The sequence below is a fragment of the Aquarana catesbeiana genome, linkage group LG03, assembly GCF_042186555.1.
Source record: "Aquarana catesbeiana isolate 2022-GZ linkage group LG03, ASM4218655v1, whole genome shotgun sequence".
Lineage (NCBI taxonomy): Eukaryota > Metazoa > Chordata > Amphibia > Anura > Ranidae > Aquarana > Aquarana catesbeiana.
The window spans coordinates 686,365,413-686,387,943 of NC_133326.1; the positions used below are offsets into that span (position 1 = coordinate 686,365,413).

A 22,531-nucleotide genomic window follows, 5' to 3' on the forward strand; every position below is an offset into this window, starting at 1 on the left:
GTAATGGGCTGGGGGTACCCATGCCATTTTTCTCAATGATTTTCATCCATATTGCTGGGACCAGACATTACATTAAAGCCGCAAGCAGTTTTAAATGACTTTTTTTCCTTTAGAAATGTCATTTTGTGCAGGGACAGTTCTAAACACGGGAAACACGCGCCACTTCACAGGCATACTATAGACACCCCCCAGGTACGATATTTAAAGGAATATTTCACTTTTTTTTTCCATTTTAAGCATCATTAAAATCACTGCTCCCGAAAAAAGGGACGTTTTTAAAACTTTTCTTTGCATTGATACATGTACCCTGGGGCAGGACCCGGGTCCCCAAAGCCTTTTTAGGACAATAACTTGCATATTAGCCTTTAAAATTAGCACTTTTGATTTTGAACGTTCGAGTCCTGTAGACTTTAACGGGGTTCTAAAGTTCGCGCAAACTTTCGGTCCGTTCGCAGGTTCTGGTGCGAACCGAACGGGGGGGGGGGGGGGGGGGCGGGGCGGGGGGTTGTTTTCGGCTAATCCCAACTCAGGACATTATTCAGTATATTCATATTTTTAGGTTTATACATACCTTCTCTAGTAGTGATAGTTATTCTTAGCTCCTGAGCTACCAACTTAAAGAGACTCTCTTGAAAGCTCATAATAACTGGAAAATCAGAGTGCTTCTTGATATGAATTCTTACGGGCTACATAAGCAATGACATAATCCAAAATGCTAATGCATTTCAGCTTACAAAGCCTGCCGAAACGTGTTAGTATTTTGTATTTGGTGTCATTGCCTATGTAGCTAATAAAGAACTCATATCAAGAAACACTCAGAGTTGCCCAACTATTATTATTAAAGATTTATGTTCTGGGAAGCGAACACCTTAGCCAGAGCACCAGTCTCCTGCCTCTGCATCCCACACACAGCAGTAGAGGTTGGTTAAGATTTGTTCCTTTCTCTTGAAAGCTCACCTGCTGTCCAAGTTTTACTCCCCTTCCCCCCCCACTCCTTCGTCAAGGCATGGAGGATGAGGTCGGAGCTTACACACAGTGTTGATGACAGTACCTCTTCAATCACTTGACATGGTTTGGGCCTGGTGATTGGCCGATTGGGCCTAAGCACTCCATCATGGGTGGTCTCCTATTCCAGGAGCACCGATAGAAGTAGGCGAAAGTGAGTAAAGGTGGGTTAAGAGGGCAAGCTTTTAAAAAAACATGTCAATTGCTCTGATTGGGCTGTATTTTTGCTTTTTTATATTTATCCAGATGTCTTCAGGATGGTCACGTAACATGCAGGTTCTGCTTCGGATCCTCAGTTCTCATCAGTGATGCAGAGAGAGGCACTGCACTTCGTATAATTAGACTTTGAGCACGGGGTGCCATTGTGATGCCCCCTCAAGGGTGGGTCCTTTTATGTCTCGGTCAGGCTCACAGACCATTAGTTATAGCAGTTGAGAGGTTCCCACCGACCAGATGGATAAGTGCAGCAGCAGGTCAGCCTGGCAGAAGACAGAAGCTCACCCGAGGTGTCTAAGCACTAACCGGTGTTCACTAGAGCTCCTGATGGTGGAGATGGATTTTGCTGCATGTTAGTACCAGTTCACAGTCCTCTGGATCACCGTACCAAGAGGTGAGCAAGCTGGGGTCTAGCAGCCAATAGAGCAGGCAGGGATCAAAGAGACGTAAAGTCAGTAAACAAGCCAAAGGTCAGTAACCATTGGTCGCAGGGTGGGATCAAGCAGAAGCATAGTCAGGGAACAAGCCAAGGGACGGTAATGAGTGATAGTGGAGATACGGATCAGGGAACAGCATAGTCAGGGAACAAGCCAAGGGACGGTAATGAGTGATAGTGGAGATACGGCAGCAGGAGTGACAAGAGCAGCATATTATCTGAAGTGAGCACAATAATCTGGCAAAAAGGAACCGAAAAGGCATGGCTTTACATAGAGGTTTATGGCAGGAGCAAAGGGTTCAAGGTTCAAGAGCAACAAGGTTCAAGTCAAGATCGTTGAAGGAATTGTTCAGGGAGCTGTCCAGCATTCCAGGTGGCTCAGCAAGAACAGACACAACAGAGGTCGTAGGTTTAGATTCGGGTCCCGACACAGTATGTCCTCAGTCTTCCGGGTTGAATGACACTGTGCGTAATTTAACATACAAGACTGAGGACATCTTGTGAGGAGCTGTGCCATAAAATAGGTGACTATCACTGCCAGAACTGCTTTTTTATTTTTAAACCCTCGCTTGAGGCTTTATGTCCCTAATTAATTGTATATGGGCTCTGTACCAGAATTAGTATCAAATAATGGTTTATAGATGCACTTCTACACTTATAAATGACAAGGGAAAGATAGGAATAGACATTGCCATCTTGCCACACTCTTGAAGCCAGCAAGGGGGTCAAAGGCACTTAACATCTTATAAAACACATAGATATTAGATGGGAAAGGGAAACTCATTTGGTAAACTCTCATTATATTCTAATAGGATTTAGTATACTTTAACCACCACCCCACTAACTGTCACAATGCCCAAATTGGTCTCACTGCTGAGAAATATCTGGCCTTTTATGGTTAACCTACAAGTGAATTGTTTAATAGGATTTTTTTATCTTAACAAGCTTCTGCTAGGGTTTTACCATCATCTTCTCGTATGGAGTCCAGTTCATCCAGTTCAATGTCCAGGGCAGCCGTGTCCAGATGTTCAGGAAGGAAACATCCATCTGGCGTGTCTGGGGACTGCATCGTGGTCGACACCTGCAAGGGCAAGGGAAACAGATGAGGAGAAATATTCACAAAGTATACAATTCACCCGATTGCTTCCACACATCCCCACAAGTTTCTCTGCCATGTTTCCTGGGGTCCATGCTCACACCTGTGGACCCAGGGCTGGCATGGCTGGTGCACCAGGTAGAGGGGGAGGGAGACCAGCAAACATCTGTTCGCTCATCTCTCCTACCCAGTAGGCAGAGGCATAAATAGAACCTTCAGGGCTCGGTGCAAGAAACCATAAAGGATGCCCCCTCCTGATGACGGAATGCCAGGTTCCAAGCAAGCGTGACCTTTGTGACCCTGGTAGTTCCGCCACTGGTGTCTGCAGTTTGTTATTATTTCCTTTTTATTATTTTTGACCATTGTATTATTACTTCTTTTATTTGTTTTTTACAGTTTTTTTTCATATTTTGTTAGTAGCCCATTGGGGGCTTTGATGAAATATCAGGGGTCTAAATAGACCTCTGATGTTTCACCTTCTAGACAGAGAAAGGAGATCGAGGACACAGCCTTCAATCTCCTTCTCTGCAGCCTCAGCTGCACAGAATGAACAGGAATAGCTCTGTACAGAGGCTTTCTGTTCATTTACAAACTGAAGCATAATGACAATTTAACACAGTTTACCAATCTTCAGTTATGAATGGACAGAGTCAGTGATCGGTACGGATCACTGTCTCAATTCATTAAGACAAGGAAGGAGCCGGTAAATGACACATTTACTGACCCCTTCCCTGCTCTCCATCCTCCCTGCAGGATCCGGCAGAAGAAGGGAGAGGGGAACCTGGCAGCTCTGTGGAGGATGGGGGGGCGCAGAAGCCCAATCACAGCAGGAGGTGGAGAGGAGGAGTGGCATGTAGAGAAACCAATCCTCTCCATTTTCCTCCTGCAGCTACTAAAAGTGCTGCGTCTTCTATCCAGGTGTACATGGGGCCGCACAGGCGCCCTGGAGCATGGATCCCGGGTCGTCATTTGCGAGTCCAGTACGTATGCCCCTGCGTACTACATCACTTCAGGGTTCAATTGCTGCAACCGAACGGATAACCTGTAGGGGCTTTTAAAGCGTCACCTATAGAAACCGTAGCGTACCAAAGTTTCGGTTCTAGGTGTGTCCATTTACAGTCCAGCCCCTCCCATCACTTACCTACATAACTGTCTATGTAGATGCTGAGGGTGGGAGGAGTAAAACTTGAGTGACAGATCTGAGTCTGCTGACATCACATCCAAGATGGCGGCAACCAGCAGCAGTCTTTTGGATGTCTACACAAGGGAGCCTTCTACAGGTAACTAGCATGCATAAAATGCATGTAGTCCTCTAAGAAGATTGCTGTAGAAATGAATGGTCTGGTGACAGGGTCCCTTTAAACCAGTGGTCTCAAACTGGCGGCCCTCCAGCTGTTGTGAAACTACAAGTCCCATGAGGCATTGCAAGGCTGACAGTTACAAGCATGACTCCCACAGGCCGAGGCATGATGGGACTTGTAGCTTTGCAACAGCTGGAGGGCCACCAGTCTGAGATCCCTGCTTTAAACATATACAATAAGGAACCATGAGTTCCATAAGTTTACAGACTGATCGCCATTGTGAGCAAAGCTCAGCTTACTAAACGAACCACAAACTATATACAATATATACAAATGATAACCTAGTTTATACAAAGTATTTTTAATCTCAATAGCAGATACCAAGGAGGGTATTTATAAATCATTTGTTGCACAAACATCGAAAGTGTTAAAAGCTGAATGAAATGTCACCGTAATTTTTCTAAGAGATTAATGCCGGTCTCAACAGCATCACCTAGTGGCCAAATTACAGTATGTTTTTTATTGAGGTATTTCAGAAAACGATACCACATTTTGGCTACTAGATGGAGCTGACCATACAGACTCTTAGAAAAATTTGTGACGTTTAGTTCAGATTGCAACAAATGTTTTATAAATAGAACATTATAGAACCTTATGTATATAATGAGCACAAAACGGAATAAAGGATATGTGTGCCAACCGGGGGGGGGGGCATTTTTAAGGAACTAGAACATTCTTCAAAACAACAGAGTAGTATCTTTTGGTAAACACGGTTATTTCCATGTGACAAAAAAAAAAAAAATTTGGGGGGGGCTTTCCAAACATATCTTTATGCTTAAAGTGGAGCTTTCAGTAACTTTAATCTGCATAAATGAACTCCTTATGTTCAGCATCATGTAGCTCTTTCCTTCCCATCCTGACTGTCCATGGCCCGCCTCTCATTGAATTTCACTTCTTTCAGGGGCTCATGAAGGCTCAGTATCAGATGTGGGCAGGGGACAAGGGGTGGGCAAAAGGGGCGACTGCGTGTATTGTAGAGCTGGGGGGGGGGGGGGTGCCGCAACTTCCTTCTACTATAATCCTGACAGGAGTAGTGACAATACCCCTGTGAGCCCAGCACTGGATGCGGCGAGGAAAGGAGGAGGAGATGGAGGAAGAGGAGGAGGAAGAGGAGGAGAGAGCTGGGAGGAGGTGCAGGCTGTGCTCTCTCTTCCCCTCCTCATAAGATTCCACATAATTGTGCACCCCCTTTATGGACCTTGCTTTGTGCACTGGTCCAAATCATTTGGTGGAGGGGGGATTATGGTGTGGGGTTGTTTTTCAGGGGTTGGGCTTGGCCCCTTAGTTCCAGTGAAGGGAACTCTTAAGGCGTCAGCATACCAAGACATTTTGGACAATTTCATGCTCCCAACTTTGTGGGAACGGTTTGGGGATGACCCCTTCCTGTTCCAACATGACTGGTCACCAGTGCACAAAGCAAGGTCCATAAAGACATGGATGAGCGAGTTTGGGGTGGAGGAACTTGACTGTCCTGACCTCAACCCCATAGAACACCTTTGGGATTAATTAGAGCGGAGACTGTGAGCCAGGCCTTCTCCTCCAACATCAGTGCTTGACCTCACAAAATGCACTTCTGGAATAATGATAAAACATTCCCATAGGACACACTCCTAAACCTTGTGGACAGCCTTCCCAGAAGAGTTGACGCTGTTATAGCTGCAAAGGGTGGGCCAACTCAATATTGAACCCTACGGACTAAGACTGGGATGCCATTAAAGTTCATGTGTGTGTAAAGTCAGACGTCCCAATACTTTTGGCAATATAGTGTATGTCCCAGGGTGTATTCTTTTTATACTATGTGAAATTCAGCAGGAGGATGTTGTACTTCCTATAGACGACGAGGACCGAGCCAGACGACTTCATGGTGATGTGCCCTCAGGTGGTGGCAGCTTTTGGTTGGACTGGCCCTTTAAGAGAGTAGAGGTCCTGGCTGAGCGGCGGGCATTCATCGGAAGAGTTCTAGAATTACCGTCAGAGCTTTGTACTGAAACCACAAGGGAGTGCCCGGCTCAGCCACGCCAGTCAGAGAAAATGATTCATAAAGAGAAGTCTGAGCGATGGCAGGATGCCACGGCCCGGCTTTTCCAAGCAGCACTAAGTGATCGCACCACAGGCCAGCCGATTGCAGAATCCTTCATATTGATCTCGATGTTTTCTGTACCAGTAAAGAGGGTTATATATTCAAGATCCAATGGAGAGCTTAAAGTGGACCTGTCAGTAACATGAACTGCATGACTATTTATTTTTATTTATTTCAGGTACTTATATAGCGCAGTCAATTTTACGCAGCGCTTTACATATACATTGTACATTCACATCAGTCCCTACCCTCAAGGAGCTTACAAACTAAGGTCCCTAACTCACATTCATGGAGTCTTTGGAGTGTGGGAGGAAACCGGAGTGCCCGGAGGAAACCCACGCAGGCACAGGGAGAACATGCAAACTCCAGGCAGGTAGTGACATGGCTGGGATTGAGGCGAAAGTGCTATCCACTACACCACTGTGCCGCCCCTATGACTAAATCCCTGGAATCACCTGCAAAAGCAGGGGAAAGAAACAAAAAAAAAAAATCGATCTGTAGTAAAAAGTAGCACACATTACACATTTAACCCTTTAATCGCCCCTAGATGTTAACCCCTTCCCAGCCAGTGTCAATAGTACAGTGACAGTGCATAGTATCACCGTATCAAATGTCACTGGGGGGGGAGGTGTCATTTAGTCAGTTCACACAAAAGTGTCAGTTAGTGTCAGATTGCTCGTTGCACTATCACAGTCCCATTTTAAAGTCAATGATTGCCGCTATTACTAGAATAAGGAACCCCTATTGAAGCCTATGGGGCCCGAATATGCCGATTTTGAAGGCTTATATGCAAGTACTTGGGCATACAATGGTTATGGGGGCCCGGGTATTGCCCTGGGGGACATCAATGAAAAAATAAAAAGTTAGTAAAAAACATTTTTAAATGAGCAGTGATTTATTGATGCTTAAAGTGAAAGTATAAAAATGAAAAATTCCTTTCAATATAGTGACTGGGGGGGTCCCCTTAGTCCACCTGTAAGGTGGCACATCTGTACTGTGTAAATAAGCTGCGGCTTGCATTTATAAAACCCTAAAAATTACATTAAATAAATGCAAATTCCAGTAAATATTCCATAGTTTGTAGACACTATAACTTTCCCACAAACCAATCAATATACACTTATTGGGATTTTTTTTTTTTACCAAAAAACATGTAGCAGAATACATTTTGGCTAAAGTTTATGAAGAATTGTTTTTTTTTTTTAATTGGATAGGATTTATAGCAGAAAGTAAAAAAAATTTATTTTTTTTTCCAAAATCGTCGGTCTTTTTTATTTACAGAGCAAAAAATAAAAACCCCCCAGGAGGTAATCAAATACCACCAAAAGAAAGTTCTATTTATGTGTGCAAAAAAATGATAGAAAAGTTTATTTGGGTACAGCGTTGCATGACCGTGCAAGTAGCGCTGTGCTAAATAGCAAAAAATGGCCTGGTCATGAAGGCGGGGTAAAATCTTCTGGAGCTGAAGTGGTTTAAGTGGGCTTGCAGATTCAGATAACTCCACCCCCGCAGATCTACACATGACTCCACCCCTACAGATCCGCACATCCAATGGACCGGGGATCTGAGGAAAAGTAAATGTCACCTTTGCTTTGCGCCAGGTGCGCCACTTGATAGGCAGGTTTAAGGCACCCCCCCCCCCCCCCCACAAGAAGGTAATTTAAAGGAATCTTGTATTTTTACTTTTGTATTTGGGCCCTCCTCATTGCTGGGACAAGGTCATCTAGAGCCCAGGACAAACATACCAAACTGTGCCTCCTTTCCTCAAGATGTATAAGCATTATAGGTCAGCAAACCAACACCCCCCCCCCCCCCCACCACCAAAAAATAAAATAAAATAAAAAATATATATATAATTTTTTTTTTTTTTTTTCCCTCGGAGAATAGGTGCAGGAACTCCCCGCCCCCGTCTGAGTCACCCCTTCTCTCTACCCCCTACCCATCTCTGACCACCATCCCTTGATTCCACCCCCTACCCACCTACCAGTACTGCACCTTTTAGAGAATACAGAACTAAGTATCATTTTGTGGTGCTAAATCATTTGTATGGAACATGTTGATGATAAAAAGAGAAGCAGTAAAATAGATCCGCTGCAGCCAGCAACAATAGAATCCCAGAAATAGATCCCCACACAACAATAGACTCCCCCTGCTACAATAGACTCCACCCCAACAACAATAGATTCCCTGCAGGAACAGTGAACCACCCACAACAAAATATCACACTCAGTAACAAAATATCCACCCAAGCAACATTAGACCCCCCCCAGCAGCAACAACAGATCTCCCAGCAGCCGACATCAATAGATCCTCCAGCAGCCAATAAAAATAGACCTCTCCAACAGTAGATCCCTTCCAGCAACATAATATTCCCCATCAGCAACAATAGACCCTCACACAAAATCAGATCCCAACCAGTGACAATAGACCCCCCAGCAGCCTACAGCAAAAGACCCTCCAGCACACCCCACGCTATTACATACATTCAGTGCTGGAGGTGTGTTCCCCCGGAAAAAAAGCCCTGTATACACAAACACAGATATATATATATATATATATATATATATATATATATATATATATATATATATATATATATATATATATATATATATATATATATATATATATATATATATATATAGCACTAATCTGCTATATCCCCCCCCTGCTGAAATCCCCACTGCCAGCACAAATCTTTGCCTCCCCCATCCCCCCTCCAAGCTCCAATCCTCAATCCCAACCAAGTCCCCCCCCCCCCCCCCCTGCAAAAAATATATATATATATTTTTTTTTTTTTAAAAGCACCCCTCTGAGCACAAATCCTCTCCTCCTGATCAAATTTCCCCCTTCTAGCACAAATTCTTCCCCCAAATTTCCGCTCCTAGCGCAAGTCATCCCCAATCATCCCTACTAGTACAATTCCCCCTCCCCCTCTACCATATCCCTCATAGCACCCCCCCCTCCAAATCGCCCCTCCTAGCACAAATCCCTCCAAATCACCATTCCTAGTACCCCACCTATAGCATCTCTCATCCTCTGCCACCCTCCAACTTCCCCCTCTCAACACAAATCTCCCCTCTCATCTCATTGTGGTGCCCCCCCCCTCCACCTCACACAATACCACAGTACTCAGGGCAGCCACCCCTTCTGCCCTCCTCTTGTCCTGGCCCTGCTCCCCCTCCTCCTCCTTCCTCGGCAGTGCCCAGCTCCCCATGCCCTTTATTTGTTTGACAACCCCTCATCTATTAACCTTGACAATGGAGAGATTTGATTTTCAAGATTGATTTCAAATTGGGTTGGCATTAAAATTCCAATCTCTGGATTCTTGGGCCCGTTCCCCCCCCCCCCCCCCCCCCCCAAATCACCTGCAAATCGAACCCAAGCCGATTCAGACACCACTCCCTTATGGTAGATGCACCTTACAGAAGACTTGTCCCTGGGAGCCAGCCTGTAAGTGGCTAGGTACAGAATGAAGCCTTTGGAGATGAATTACTCCGCAGTGCCTGCAGCTATAGGAGGTCAGTGAATCTCTAGAACGGCTTGGTTAAAAAAAAAAAAAAAATTATAATATATATATATATATATATATATATATATATATATATATATATATATATATATATATATATATATATATATATATATATATATATATATATATATATATATATACACACACATACACACATTATATATATATATATATATATATATATATATATACATACATATACACACACATACATACACACACACGCATATTATATATATATATATATATATATATATATATATATATATATATATATATATATATATACACACACACACACACACACACTCTTAAATGTCCTTAGTACTTTAAGTCATTCCACACCCAGCAGTGTTATTCAAACCCCAACACACACACACACCTCACTAAACAATGACTTACGGCAGATGAAATGTTCTTATCTAAGATAATGCAGCAACCAGACGCTGCAAAGACCAGCAAGATGCCAACTGATGCGATATGAGTTCACAGGGGAATCCCGAGTCATGTTCTGGAAGTTATAAAGCTAGCACTAGGTTGGCGCACCCACGTACACAAACACACAATCTCATTTTAAAGTAGTTAAGGTATAAGCATATAGGTTAACAATTTCACTAATCGATGCATATCAACATATTTTGGAGGTTATTATCTGATTCGAAGTGAATTTGCATTAAGGTGGCGTATTAATTTATATTCTGTATTAATCTCCTATCTCTAGTTTATAAATGTAATAAGTGTCAATGTTGGCCTATTAGATGTATATGCTTAGCGAAGCTGGTTTTGTAATAGGTTTATTTCTTTGTTTGTCTTCTTTTTTTACATGATTGTTTCTATTTGGAAAAATCTTTGAATAAAGAGTTATACAAAAAAAAAAAACAAAAAAAAACAAAAAAAAAAAACACACAATGCCACCCATACAACGCGGCTGTTCTTGATGTACAGGTTTATATACAAGCCCGTCAATGTCACCCAGGGCTTGGGCTTACTCCAACCACGTACATGTCAGCGTTTTATCCGATCGACCTTGAGATCTGGTCCTAGAATCGATCCAGCGTCAGAAGTAATTGCATTGCTGTAACCCAATCACTTCCAGTGCCAGAAGTCATTGGCGAGCCGTTGGCCATCGCTCTGTAGGACAAATTATTTTCTGGATTGGTCTTTTCAGCTGGAGACAATGTAAATACTATACGTCCCTATTGGACCCCATTTATTCCCACTCCCTTTTTTTTTTTCCTATCCCAATCTAGACCCATCCCCCAAATTTATTGGATAAGATTGTTTTGTTAATACTTTATTATGTTATAACTCTGCGTAGATTGCCGCCATTTGTCGTGTCGATGTGTTGACATTTTACCTTTGGCGGTTAGCCTCTAGTAGAGTCAACAATATGAATAAGAACTGTTGATGTCATAACACTGAATTCTCCAACAGCAATAAAAATGTATTAAAAATAAATACTATACTGGAGCGAAGGTTGAATAAAAATAAGGAGAGGAGAAAACAAGGCTTACCGCAGTGGTGTGGATTTTTTTAAACACAATTCCGGTTGGGCGCTCGGGTCAGCCATGGTGGGTGTCGTGGTGGAGTGGAGGGAAATCAGAGACTTCGTTGAATGTCCCTCTGGGGACTGAAGCTGAAAGCAGCAAGTTTTTGTGGCCCTAGGGCCAGGGAAGAAGCTGATTAAGCAAGATTAGCTTCAACAGAGTGCAGGGGAGAAATTAGGGGGCTAATAGACCCATGATGTCCCATGCAAGAGTACCAGTCACTCCTTATATCAGCCCACTTTTGTCAGCCCTCAATATGATAGCAATAAGGGGAAAAAAAAGAAGAAAAACGAAAAAGAAATTAAAGTTATACACGATCGAAAGCAGAACAGAGATTAGGGGTCTAATAGACCTCTGATGTCTCACTAAAGAGAACCTGTCATTTCATATATCAGCCCACTTACAGTGCCTTGAAATAGTATTCATACCCCTTCAAATTTTCCACATTTTGCCATGTTACAACCAAACACGTAAATGTATTTTATTGGGATTTTATGTGATAGACCAACACAAAGTGGCACATAATTGTGAAGTGGAAGGAAAATGATAAATGGTTTTCTAAATCTTTTACAAATATATGAAAAGTGTGGTGTACATTTGTATTCAGCCTCCCTGAGTCAATACTTTGTAGAACCTCCTTTCACTGCAAATACAGCTGCCTTTTGTCTTTTTGGGGATGTCTCTACCAGCTTTGCACATCTAGAGAGGGACATTTTTGCCCAATCTTCTTTACAGAATATCTCAAGCTCTGTCAGATTGGATGGAGAGCGTCTGTGAACAGCAATTTTCAAGTCTTGCCACAGATTCTCAATTGGATTTAGGTCTGGACTTTGACTGAGCCATTCTAACACATAAACCTGTTTTTAGCTAAACCAGTGGTCTCCAACCTGCGGCCCTGGGGCCGGATGTGGCCCTTTGCTTGCCTTTATCCGGCCCTTGAGGCATTATTCCTGCCAATGACACCAACAATGGGGCATATTTCCTGCTGCCACTGACACCAAAATTGGGGCACTATTCCTTCCAATGACACCAATGATGGGGCATAATTCCTTCCACTGACATCAAAAAAGGGGCACTATTCCTTCCGACGACACCAGATCGGACATTGCTAACTCCCACTGGGCACAGTTCGGCCCCCCTGAAATCTGAAAGTGTCAGGGCTGGGCTCAGCTCTTCTTCCTCTGAGCTGGCTGGTCAGCTGTCGGCTAATTGCCAGCTCCAATCTCTCTCCACAGTTACTCAGCTGTTGATGATATCCTGCTTGTCAGTCCTGCCTACTTAAGTCGTCCAGTCCAGAGGATCTCTGCCTTTTCCTTGGTCAACATCAGAGACGCTCTCCTGCATTCCTGTTAGGCCCCTTTCACACTGGGGCTGGGGTGGCGTCGACGGTAAAGCGCCGCTATTGTAAGCGGAGCTTTACCGTCGGTATTCGGCCGCTAGCGGGGCGGTTTTTCCCCCCCGCTAGCGGCCGAGAAAGGGTTAAAAATCACTGTAAAGCGCCTCTTGCCGGCGGTATAACCGCGCCGTCCCATTGATTTCTATGTGAAGGAGCGGTATACACTCTGCTCCTTCACCGCTCCGAAGATGCTGCTAGCAGGACTTTTTTTCCCGTCCTGCTAGCGCACCGCTCCAGTGTGAAAGCCCTCGGGGCTTTCACACTGGAATCAAAGCAGCGGCACTTTCGGGTATTATTAGCGCAATAGCGCCTGCAAACCGCCCCAGTGTGAAAGGGCCCTTAAAAGACTTGCTTGGCTGACATCCCTTCTGGCTCCAGATCCTGCTTGCTATTTTACAATGCTCATCTCCGGCTCCCTGACATTTGGCTTGTCTGACTATCGGTTCCACTTCCTGAACTCTGGCTATGTTTTGACTACGTTTGTTCTATTTACTTTTATTATTAAACAAGCATGATTTAACTGTACTTCTGTCTCGGTCTGATTTCATGGTTTCTGACAGAAAGACAGTAAACTGGCCCTTTCTTTAGAGACTTTGGAGACCCCTGATCTAAACCATTCCATTGTAGCTCTGGCTGTATGTTTAGGGTCGTTGTCCTGCTGGAAGGTGAACCTCCGCCTCAGTCTCAAGTCTTTTGCAGACTAACAGGTTTTCTTCTAAGATTGGACAAAAATGTCACTCTCTAGATGTGCAAAGCTGGTAGAGACATCCCCAAAAAGACTTGCAGCTGTAATTGCAGTGAAAGGTGGTTCTACAAAGTATTGACTCAGGGGGGCGCTATACAAATGTACATCACACTTTTCACATATTTGTAAAAAAGTTGGAAAACCATTTTTTATTTTCCTTCCACTTCACAATTATGTGCCACTTTGTGTTGGTCTATCACATAATTTACGTTTTTGGTTGTAACATAACAAAATGTTCTTTTTACTGGCAGCTTATACAAAAATTAGGAGGGGGAGGGGAAACTCTAGTGAAAGGGTCATTTGGAATGTTCCTCGAAATTCAACTTTAAAAAGACTTGACAGGGCTGCTTTAAGTGAACGCCCCGCCCCGTTGTCCTCACATCTTTTTCTGGTTATGTTATTCTGGGAGTTTCCAAAAACAATGACCTCTGTCTGCACACGGAGAGCAGTCCCCGGCTCTACAAGAGTCATCTTATTCCCAGAGATTCCTTGTGTGTTGCCCGGACAATGTTCACTCCTAATGAAAAGAACACCACAATGCCTGCCAACAAACTTGAATTCATTTAACTTTCATTAGGCCGACACATTTGGACACAGATTTTTATTTTTATTTTTTAAAAACCTTTTACAGTTAAATTACAAGGCTATATTAAGAGATCAGCGTCTGGTTTGGAATTTACAAAAGGGAATTGCAGGTACTATTAATAATTCATATCGCTTGTGCAAGTAACACTGATTAAAAATAAAAAGCATTATAGATTTTTTTAATTAGTTTTTTTTTTTATTTTATGTTTTTATTTTATTTTTCCACTTCAGTCTTGCACAGTTGTACAGGCTCCTCTCCTGTACTGAAATGGCTTACTCAGATTGTACTGCACACTGTGAGCTTCTCACGGTGTGCAATAGAAGCTGCAGCTTGTCAGATAAGAGTTTGCCTCTTTTACTGGCTGGAGGACGCCTAGGATCATCTAGCTCATTCCTACTCAAACTGACTGTCTTTGGCCCGCCCTATTTACTCATTGACTTTGATTGGATTGTTTGGACGATCCACCATCAGCACCACTCGCTCCATCAATGTATGGAGTGTAGAATGCCGTGGTGTCACCGGTGGGGCAGTCCCATGAAACCTTGCACTCACAGGATGTCCTCAGTCTTCTGGGTTGAATTCAGCTTCCTCTGCAGAAGACCTCCTCCCGTGGCTGGTTGGCAATCCATCATCAGGCAGCATCACTGGCTCCGTCAAAGTGTGTGAGTGTAGAGCGCCGTTGTGCCACCCCCACTAGGGGGGTGGTTCCACTACATCTTGCACTCACAGGATGTCCTCAGTCTTCTGGGTTGAATTCAGCTTGGAAGAATGAGGACATCTAGTGGTGGAATCATATACTTCCCTTTTCCAGATCTCATGACCGATCACACAATATGTAGGAACCCCTTCCTCTGCAGACCTCCTCCCGTGGCTGGTGGGCAATCCATCATCAGGCAGCACCACTCGCTCCATCAAAGTGTGTGAGTGTAGAGCACCGTTGTGCCACCCCCACTAGGGTAGTGGTCCCATTACATCTTGCACTCACAGGATGTCCTCAGTCTTCTGGGTTGAATTCAGCTGGGAAGAGTGAGGACATCTAGTGGTGGAATCATATACTTTACTTATTACGTGATCGGTCATGAGATCTGAAAAAGGGGTGTCCCCTTCCTCTGCAGACAACCTCCTCCCATGGCTGGTGGGCAATCCATCATCAGGCAGCACCACTCGCTCCATCAATGTGTGTGAGTGTAGAACGCGATTGTGCCACCCCCACTAGGGGGTTGGTCCCATTACATCTTGAACTCACGGGATGTCCTCAGTCTTCTGGGTTGAATTCAGCTTGGAAGAATGAGGACATCTAGTGGTGAAATCATATGCTTCCCTTTTCCAGATCTCATGACCGATCACACGATATGTAGGGCGCCCTTTCTCTGCAGACCTCCTCTCGTGGCTGGTGGGCAAACCATCATCAAATCCAACGTGCGATTTTCCACAAATTTAAACATATCCCATCATCATCATAAACCATCATCAGGCAGCACCACTCGCTCCATCAATGTGTGTGAGTGCAGAGCGCCATTGTGCCACCCCCACTAAGGGGAGTGGTCCCACTACATCTTGCAATTACAGGATGTCCTCAGTCTTCTGGGATAAATTCAGCTGGGAAGAGTGAGGACATCTAGTGGTGGAATCATATACGTCCCTTTTCCAGATCTCATGACTGATCACAGGATATGTAGGGCGCCCTTCCTCTGCAGACCTCCTCTCGTGGCTGGTGGGCAAACCATCATCAGGCAGCACCACTCGCTCCGTCAAAGTGTGTGAGTGTAGAGCGCCCTTTTTCCACCCCTACTAGGGGAGTGGTCCCATTACATCTTGCACTCACAGGATGTCCTCAGTCTTCTGGGTGGAATTCAACTTGGATGAATGAGGATATCTAGTGGTGGAAAGCAAATTCCTGCAGGCAACTGCACAAGAACGGTGGCAGGTATTGCAGCTTGAACTGTTTTTTTTATTTTTAAGCAGCCACACCTGTTAATAAAGACTGGGAATTTAGTTCTTTCCAGCTGCCCCCTCCACCAAAACCTGCTCACTTTACAAAAAAATCCCTTCTGAAGTCCTCAGAGAAACCGATACTGATCTGTGTTCTCTCCGGTGATCATTGCTGACCTCCAAGCCATTACTTTGTCCTGCGGTGATGTAGAGGGCTGAGGAGGAACCAATGGGGTGACAACGCCTATTGAATTCAGCTGCAGCGTTGTCACCCTTTTTTCAGTTGGACTATCATTAGCTGTGCCAATGGCATATTGTGCCATAGTCACCGCAGTAAAAATGGTAGTTCAACCTCAGTTGGAGCATGCACACCTCGACAGAAACTTCATACAAAGATCCTACGGGATGTGCGCAACACAGGGAGAGGAAACATAAAGAAGGCGATACCATCCCCTGCTGGAACGCCTGTGTTTTGACCCCAAAAGAGACTTTACATTGAAATACCGGGCTACAACCGTCATAGCTCCATTGACTTTAATGGGTGCTTGTGACAGGCATAATGCCCATTGAACATATCACACAAAATAAACAAACATGGGCATCACTACCGCAAAGCAAACATTCGACTGCAAACAGGGATGGCTACATGCTGATCAAAAATTTGTCAACCAGCAAAATGTAGATCCATCTATGGCCAGATTTAGATTAGAAAATGTACTATATTGTCAAAAGTATTGGGACACCTGCCTTTATACACGCACATGAACTTTAATGGCCTCCCAGTCTTAGTCCGTAGGGTTCAATATTTTTGGCCCACCCTTTGCAGCTATAACAGCCTCAATTCTTCTGGGAAGGCTGTCCACAAGGTTTAGGAGTGTGTCTATGGGAATGTTTGACCATTCTTACAGAAGTGCATTTGTGAGGTCACGCTCGGATGTTGGACAAGAAAGCCTGGCCTATTGGGTTGAGGCCAGTCAAGTTCCTCCACTCCAAACTGGCTCATCCACATCTTGGACCTTGCTTTGTGCACTGGTGAGCAGTCATGTTGGAACAGGAAGGGGCCATCCCCAAACTGTTCCCACAAAGTTGGAAGCATGAAACTGACGCCTCTAGAGTTCCCTTCACTGGAACTAAGGGGCCAAGCCCACCCCCTGAAAAACAACCCCACATCATAATCCCCCCTCCACCAAATGATTTGAACCAGTGCACAAAGCAAGGTCCATAAAGACATGGATGAGCGAGTTTGGATGGAGGAACTTGACTGGCCTGCACAGAGTCCTGACCTCAACCCGATAGAACACCTTTGGGATGAATTAAAGCGGAGACTGCGAGCCAGGCCTTCTCGTCCAACATCGGTACCTGACCTCACAAACGCGCTTCTGGAAGAATGGTCAAACATTCCCATAAACCTTGTGGACAGCCTTCCCAGAAGAGTTGAAGCTGTTATAGCTGCAAAGGGTGGGCCAACTCAATATTGAACCCTACGGACTAAGACTGGGATGTCATTAAAGTTCATGCGTTTGTGAGGGCAGGCGTCCCAATACTTTTGGTAATATAGTGTAAATCAGCTGGTGCTTGCTGTCACTTGCAGATGAAATGAGCACTAATATATTATGAATAGTCCTGCCTGTATTACCTGCTGCATACCGGTATTACATGTAGGTACATCAGACAAAGAAGTGCTGTAAATAATAATCCCATAAACTGGCACGGACGATTGCCTTTGGCAGGGAGATGCAATGTTGCACAACACCAAAAGTAAATATACTCTGTGCTCTGACGATGGTGCAGAGTCAAGAGGCTGAGATTAAAAATCTATCTGTAACACAAGAAGAGCTCATTCGTGCTTGCCGCCTCTCTGAAAAGTGATCTGCGATTGATTGCTTTTCAGAGGGAGGCTGACAGGTCACCTCTTCGCAGCCTGTTTGAATCCTTAAAAGTCCGCCACCACCACACCGCAACGGCATGCCTTATGCACAATTGCAGCGCGGGCCCATTCACCTGAATTGCCCACCGGTGATGACTTGGGGTAATAAAGTATACCCCAATTTGAGCTTATAAAAAAATGAATAGGCTCAAAATCGCACTGCAAAGAATTGCATGCGATTTGAACAGTAATATGGTCCAATTCCCGTCCAAATCGCATGTGGTCTCCTGTACCGCTCCAGTGTACACCCAGGCTCGGTGTCATGGTGACTTTGCACCGCTATTCTGTTCCAATTGCATGCGATTGTATGGGCTCAGGTTGCACCGCAAAAGGTATCAGCTTCGGGTATCAGAGCATTTTCAGGAGTACGAGTACTTGTGCAAATACTCGGCATCGGCTCAACCCCAATTATATATCAATAAGGGCCGGTTCACACCAGAACGCAGGCCAGGAAAGGCACGTTCCATGCACATTTCCTGCACTGTGTATTTAAAACACACAGCCCTTGCTGCGGGTGCCAATGCAGCACTAATGGCACCCCAAACACAGATTGCAAACTCTACTGGTGCTGCAGTACTGCGCGATTTGGTGCGACGTGTTTTTTTTTTTAGTGTAATGCATGCACTACTTTCTCTGCATTCTGGTGCAATTTCAGCCCATTCAAATGATCGGGACAGAAATATATAGGAATCGCACAGGAACACGTGTCGCATTCCTGTACGTTCCTGGTATGAACCGGCCCTTAGAGATAAAGGGACATATATATGATGATACATGTGATCTTTGATTGCATTGTAATTGGATATCTTTATTATTTCAGGCCAGTACCCCCCATATATCTCCTGAGGAATTGATTGCAAGGTCTACAAAACGCGTCGAGAAAGTGAGCTCCACCCACCACCTAAAAAGTCTTATAGAACGATGATGCCATTCTAGTTAAAATATTCTGAGCTGTTGTTACCTTATTAGTGGTGAGCTAATGTTCAGGCTGAACCTTTGTGCATTTCAGAGCAAAGCAATTTTGCAAGAGTCAGGGGGCTTCTTTTGCACATTTCTCCCACATAGGACGGTCATTTGAAATGAATGGGCTACCCTACAAGCGACGCATGGGAACATGCCGGAAGCGAATACGAGTTCCGTCGCACCCTACATGGGGTGAACGGAGCCTTGGTTTGGCCCAAACCAGTGGGAAATGGTCACATGATGGCCAGCCACCAGCCCAATCAGCTGTAGCCATGGAATTTCCAGCCGCACATAACAAAATGCTGGTGTCACCACTGACCCAAAAAGGCCGCACTAGAACAATGTCATTGACCACATATGGCCACGTGGCCGTATTAGGTCAATGGTGACACCAGCATTTGTTATGTGCGGCTGCTAGGCGGAAAATTTCCCTGGGGAATAACAGGCTATCATGTGACAGTTTCCAATGGGTTGGGTCATTCTTACTCATAACCCGATTTACCACAGTTATCGGAACTGACAGGACTTATTATACTAGTGCTCATTTCATCCAATTTATATTATATTCATAGGAACATTTGACCAGAAGAGGAACCACTCTAGGAACATTCAACGAGAAGAATAAACACCAATAACCTTCCACCAGAAGAAGAAGAAACACTAAGAACATTCGACCAGAAGAGGAAACACTATGAACATTCAACCAGAGGATAAAACATTCAACCTGAGGAGGAAACGCTAAGAGCATTCAACCAGAAGAGGAAACGCTAAGAGCATTCAACCAGAAGAAGAGGAAACGCTAAGAGCATTCAACCAGAAGAAGAGGAAAAACTAAGAGCATTCAACCAGAAGAAGAGGAAAAACTAAGAGCATTCAACCAGAAGAAGAGGAAAAACTAAGAGCATTCAACCAGAAGAAGAGGAAAAACTAAGAGCATTCAACCAGAAGAAGAGGAAAAACTAAGAGCATTCAACCAGAAGAATAGGAAAAACTAAGAGCATTCAACCAGAAGAAGAGGAAAAACTAAAAGCATTCAACCAGAAGAAGAGGAAAAACTAAGAGCATTCAACCAGAAGAAGAGGAAAAACTAAGAGCATTCAACCAGAAGAAGAGGAAAAACTAAGAGCATTCAACCAGAAGAAGAAAAAGGAAACACTAAGATCATTCAACCAGAAGAAGAAAAGGAAACACTAAGATCATTCAACCATATGAGGAAACACTAAGAGCATTCGATCATAAGAGGAAACACTAAGAGCATTCGACCACAAGAGGAAACACTAAGAGCATTCAACCAGAAGAGAAAAAACATTCAACCAGAAGAAGAGGAAACACCAAGAGCATTCAAGAAGAGGAAACACTAAGAGCATTCAACCAGAAGAGGAAACACTAATGCCTCGTACACACGATCGGATTGTTGGCCAACAAAACCGTGTAATTTTGTCCAAAGGGCGTTGGCCCAAACTTGTCTTGCATACACACGGCCACACAATTGTTGGCCAACAATTACGAACGTAGTGACGTATTAGACGTACTACGTTGTTTTCCAGCTCTTTAGCGCCACCCTTTGGGCTCCTTCTGCTAATTTCGTGTTAGTAGAAGTTTGGTGAGTGTTGATTCGTGTTTTTCATTTTGTGCTTTTCATTTAGTTTCAGAACGGCCGTTCGTCAACCAGTCAGATTGCAGAATCAGAGGAGATAACGTGTTATTTATTATTGGCCTTGGAGTTATTGCTTTGACATTATTTTTTTGGTTGAATAATGATTTGATTTGGTATAGTTTCTATATTTTTGGATGCATAGAATGCACTTTTTGGTTAAGTTCTATTGGCAGATAGCATGTCTAATTTTAATTTTTTAATTTTTTTAATGCACAATAAAAAAAGTTGTGTAGAATAATACTTGGCTATGGGTTTTACTTCAAATGACAGTTTGGGAGTCGGCAGTTACATTTAAAAAATACAATGCAAAATTTACAAGGGACACCAACATAATTGTATCTTTGATCTTGAAAACTACGGGATAATGGTGCTGTGGTAACTTGCACAAATTAAAAATAAAAAACCATAATAATATTATTCTTGATATCACTAGAAAAAAAAAGCCTTTGAAAATTTGTTTACAATAACTCCATCAGTATCACCAGCAAAGCAGCTTCATTATTATCCCATTAAAGAAGAAGAGAATTGTGAGCTGCATTTGGAGACTTCATAATTTGCCACACCCCGAATGTTAATACTCCATTACGAACGCTAGTTTACAAGACTGACCGCTTCTGCCTCTGAGCATGTGCGTTTGTACTTTTGTCTGACGGACTTGTGTGCACACGATCGTAAAATCCGACAACACACATTTGTTGGCGGAGAATTTGAAAACCAGCTACCCAACATTTGTTGGTGGAAAGTCCAACGACAATTGTCCGATGGAGCGTACACATGGTCGGATTGTCGGCCAATAGCCTGAAATCCAACATTTTGGAATGTCCGATCATGTGTACGCGGCTTAAGAGCATTCAACCAGAAGTACAGGAAACACTGGGAACATTCAACCAGAAGAGGAAACACTGAGAACATTCAACCAGAAGAGAAAACACTGAGAACATTCAACCAGAAGAGAAAACACTGAGAACATTCAACCAGAAGAGAAATCACTGAGAACATTCAACCAGAAGAGAAATCACTGAGAACATTCAACCAGAAGAGAAATCACTGAGAACATTCAACCAGAAGAGAAATCACTGAGAACATTCAACCAGAAGAGAAAACACTGAGAACATTCAAACAGAAGAGAAAACACTGAGAACATTCAAACAGAAGAGAAAACACTGAGAACATTCAAACAGAAGAGGAAACACTAATGCCCCGTACACGCGGTCGGATTTTCCGATGGAAAATGTCCGACCATGTGTGGGCTCCATCGGACATTTTCCATCGGATTTTCCGACACACAAAGTTGGAGAGCAGGAGATAAAATTTTCCGACAACAAAATCTGTTGTCGGAAATTCCGATCGTGTGTACACAAATCCGACGGACAAAGTGCCACGCATGCTCAGAATAAATAAAGAGATGAAAGCTATTGGCCACTGCCCCGTTTATAGTCCCGACGTATGTGTTTTACGACAACTTTGTGTGACCGTGTGTATGCAAGACAAGTTTGAGCCAACATCCGTCGGAAAAAATCCTAGGATTTTGTTGTCGGAATGTCCGAACAAAGTCCGACCGTGTGTACGGGGCATAAGAACATTCAACCAAAAGAGGAAACACTGAGAACATTCAACAAGAAGAGAAAACACTGAGAACATTCAAAGAGAAGAGAAAACACTGAGAACATTCAACCAGAAGAGAAAAAACACTGAGAACATTCAACCAGAAGAGAAAACACTGAGAACATTCAACCAGAAGAGAAAACACTGAGAACATTCAACCAGAAAACACTGAGAACATTCAACCAGAAAACACTGAGAACATTCAACCAGAAGAGAAAACACTGAGAACATTCAACCAGAAGAGAAAACACTGAGAACATTCAACCAGAAGAGGAAACACTGAGAACATTCAACCAGAAGAGGAAACACTGAGAACATTCAACAAGAAGAGAAAACACTGAGAACATTCAAAGAGAAGAGAAAACACTGAGAACATTCAACCAGAAGAGAAAACACTGAGAACATTCAACCAGAAAACACTGAGAACATTCAACCAGAAGAGAA

At 43.7% G+C, this 22,531-nt stretch overlaps 1 protein-coding gene across 2 annotated transcripts in view; it reads right to left on the bottom strand.

Annotated features, from left to right (window-relative positions):
- The window catches only part of PLD2 (phospholipase D2), a 123,003-nt gene that overhangs the window by 85,634 nt on the left and 14,838 nt on the right, over window positions 1-22,531 (bottom strand). For both annotated transcript variants that reach the window (XM_073623011.1, XM_073623010.1), the window contains exon 2: window positions 2,621-2,738. In XM_073623011.1, the coding sequence (XP_073479112.1) occupies window positions 2,621-2,726 (106 nt within the window). In that variant the 5' untranslated portion in view covers window positions 2,727-2,738. The remainder of the gene's footprint in view (window positions 1-2,620; window positions 2,739-22,531) is intronic.